The following is a 2,701-nucleotide window of genomic DNA, read 5'->3' on the forward strand; positions in this document are numbered from 1 at the left end:
TATTTTCCTTATGCCCAGTAAAAGAATGGGTTTCACTACATAGTCTTACTTGGGTAAAGTAAAAAGTAAACTTTTCATTCCATAAAATTTTAAATGTAATTGGTTCACTTGACTTTACTTGCTGAAAGAAATTTTTAGAAAGTTTATTTCCTTTCTCTGGTGTTTATCCTATCTTTGCTTATGCAGGATTTGTTAAAAGTATTTCTGATTCTTTTCTGGACCTTTATGATGGCCTAGTTTTTAGTTTATGTTACTAGCTGGCATTAAACTACAGATGTCTATATTCACACCTTGTTTGCAATAACTGCCATCATTTTAGAACCAGCTGTTTTGTATTATCCTTTTGAGTATTAATTATTTAATTTATTTAAAAAGCTTATATGGACCATAGGTTTGGTACTTTAAACATTAATGTGTCAAAATTATAACTGAAGAGAATTTTTTTATTTAGTGTTGTGATGTCTCTGTCCTTGGCTTCCACATTGGCTGGCCCTGCCTTGATCCTGATGAGTCAGTATCCTGCTGCCAGGCAGGCAATGAAGCAACTCTACAGAATCGCAAATACTAAAACATCTCATAATAAACTGTCAGACCAAAGAGCGAAGCCAGTAGGTTTGATTAACAATAAATCATCTAAGCTTTATGTTACTTCATTGTGAATAATTGAGATTTATAAAAATTTCAGGAAATAAGTGGAAACATTCGTTTCCAAGATGTGATGTTCTCATATCCAACCAGAAAAGAAGTTAAAGTTCTCAAGAAGCTGAATCTTCAGATTGAAGCTGGAAAGACGGTAGCTCTTGTCGGGGACTCAGGCTGTGGCAAATCAACTATCATCTCACTTCTAGAGAGGTTCTATCTTCCTAATGGAGGAAAAATAGTGAGTTTCTTCTAATTCACTTAAACAGATTTATTTGAGTCTCAACTCTTGTAGTAAATATACAATCCTTTAGCATTTTAAATAATAGTATTATCATATAAAAAGTACTATTTCAATAAATTTCTCAAAAGACAACAAATAACTAAATATACACCTGGGCAGTGGAAACACCAAAACTAACACCACTCACCCAAGAAATTATTTAAACAAAAAATGATATTAAGGTCCGATGTCAAAAATTGGCAATGCCCTCCTTCCAAATACATAACCCCTGTTGTCTTTGGCATCCCATGAGGCTGGTTTGGTCTATTCAGGTGGGAAAGAGAGTCCATGAATAAGTCCACCAGGATAAGCAGGATGTATGGCATTTGGTACAGTCACCAGGAAACTTGAAAAGTGCCATTACATTGACAAATTGGAATAAGCGTATAGTTTAAAGGGCACCTAGGATAAGACTAACCAGAGGAGGAAGAATGTAGTAATGCGAACAGGTTAACATATAGAGGTTGCAACAGTTAACTGCCTTCTCCCATAATAACTTAGTTGTTTAACAGCCTTAATAGTAAACATAATCTTGTTTTAGTTTATATTCTTCAAGTATGTTATTTTGTAAATCAATCAACTTCTTTAAATCAAATCAGTCCAAGTTATTCGATTTTGTTTTGAGTAAAGTTTACAAATCTTTTAGTCCTGTGGAGTTCCCAAAGTAAATTTTAGCCTATATAATTATAATCAATATGGAAAGCGTCGTAGCCCCGCGGTAAGGCGTGTGGCTACTAACTCCAAGGACTCGCGTTCTAATCCGGCTGGGTAAAAAACTGTTTTCTGTTACACTGTAGCCGTGAGTCAACTCCTGTGAGCTCTGGAGCCCTCTTGAGCCTCCTAAATTGAGTACACTTAATTGGGTAATAATCTGGCGGTCGAGCCTGATTCTGACCAAATCACTCCTTGCACAACCGTTGGTCTAGTAAAAGTACTGAACCCTGGAGTTGTAGTGGTACGTATTTAAATTTTTTTAAATAATTATAATCGATAAATAGTATTGGTAAGACATAATATCAGGCAAGGGATTTTGATTTAAAAGGCCATGGATTATTCTTACAAGTCCATATGATCACAGCCATGTTGATTAACCTTTTATAACCTCCTCTACCACGGAAGTTTAAGTTTGTACGTATGTACTGTAGTGTGTAATTAAAACTTTGTTGTACTTTAGGATGGCGTTTTAAATGAAACGTTCAACATTTAATTAATTTTAATTCTTGAAATAATTTTTCCTTTAATATTCAGAGAATGTTTACATTGATAATTCAATCAAAATTAAAGATGAAAACAGGAAAAGAGGTGTCATGGTAAATTCGTTGTAAGGTTTAGCTTATTAAATCAGGATCTCTATCTACTGTTACTGTAAGAAGTCAAACATTTTGTATAATCTGAAATTCAACTTAAACGTCGGGAAAATTTTCAGTTTTTTTAATTTTCATAATATTTTAAATTTCTATAATACATGTAGTTCTATGTGCTTTGGTATCGATTAACGATTCTCCGTTATTTTCATTTTTGCCTCCGAATGTTTTCCCGCAATTATCCAGTCAAATGGAGTTCTTACCATATTCTGAAAATGGATCCTCAACTATTATTGAATAGAGGATTTTTCAAAAGATTGGTTGAAATTGTGTTTGGCCTAAAATAGATCCAAGCCATGCTTACTCACGGAGTTAATTGGATTTAGATTTGCCGAAACAGGTACTATGAAATGAAATGAAAAAATAGCTTTATTCTGGGACATATGTCCCCTAAAAATAATTACATGGTTCATAT

General features: G+C 33.7%; 1 protein-coding gene across 1 annotated transcript in view; it reads left to right on the forward strand.

The window, feature by feature from the left end:
- Positions 1–2,701, forward strand: part of LOC106688466 (ATP-dependent translocase ABCB1) — a gene marked incomplete in the record, with an annotated part of 42,278 nt that overhangs the window by 35,298 nt on the left and 4,279 nt on the right. Inside the window, 2 exon segments of the mRNA XM_067047692.1 lie at positions 452–608; positions 686–880. Coding sequence (XP_066903793.1) covers positions 452–608; positions 686–880 — 352 coding nt within the window.

Source organism: Halyomorpha halys, unplaced genomic scaffold, assembly GCF_000696795.3.
Source record: "Halyomorpha halys isolate HHAL.00 unplaced genomic scaffold, Hhal_1.1 Scaffold1132.1, whole genome shotgun sequence".
Taxonomy (NCBI): Eukaryota; Metazoa; Arthropoda; class Insecta; order Hemiptera; family Pentatomidae; genus Halyomorpha; species Halyomorpha halys.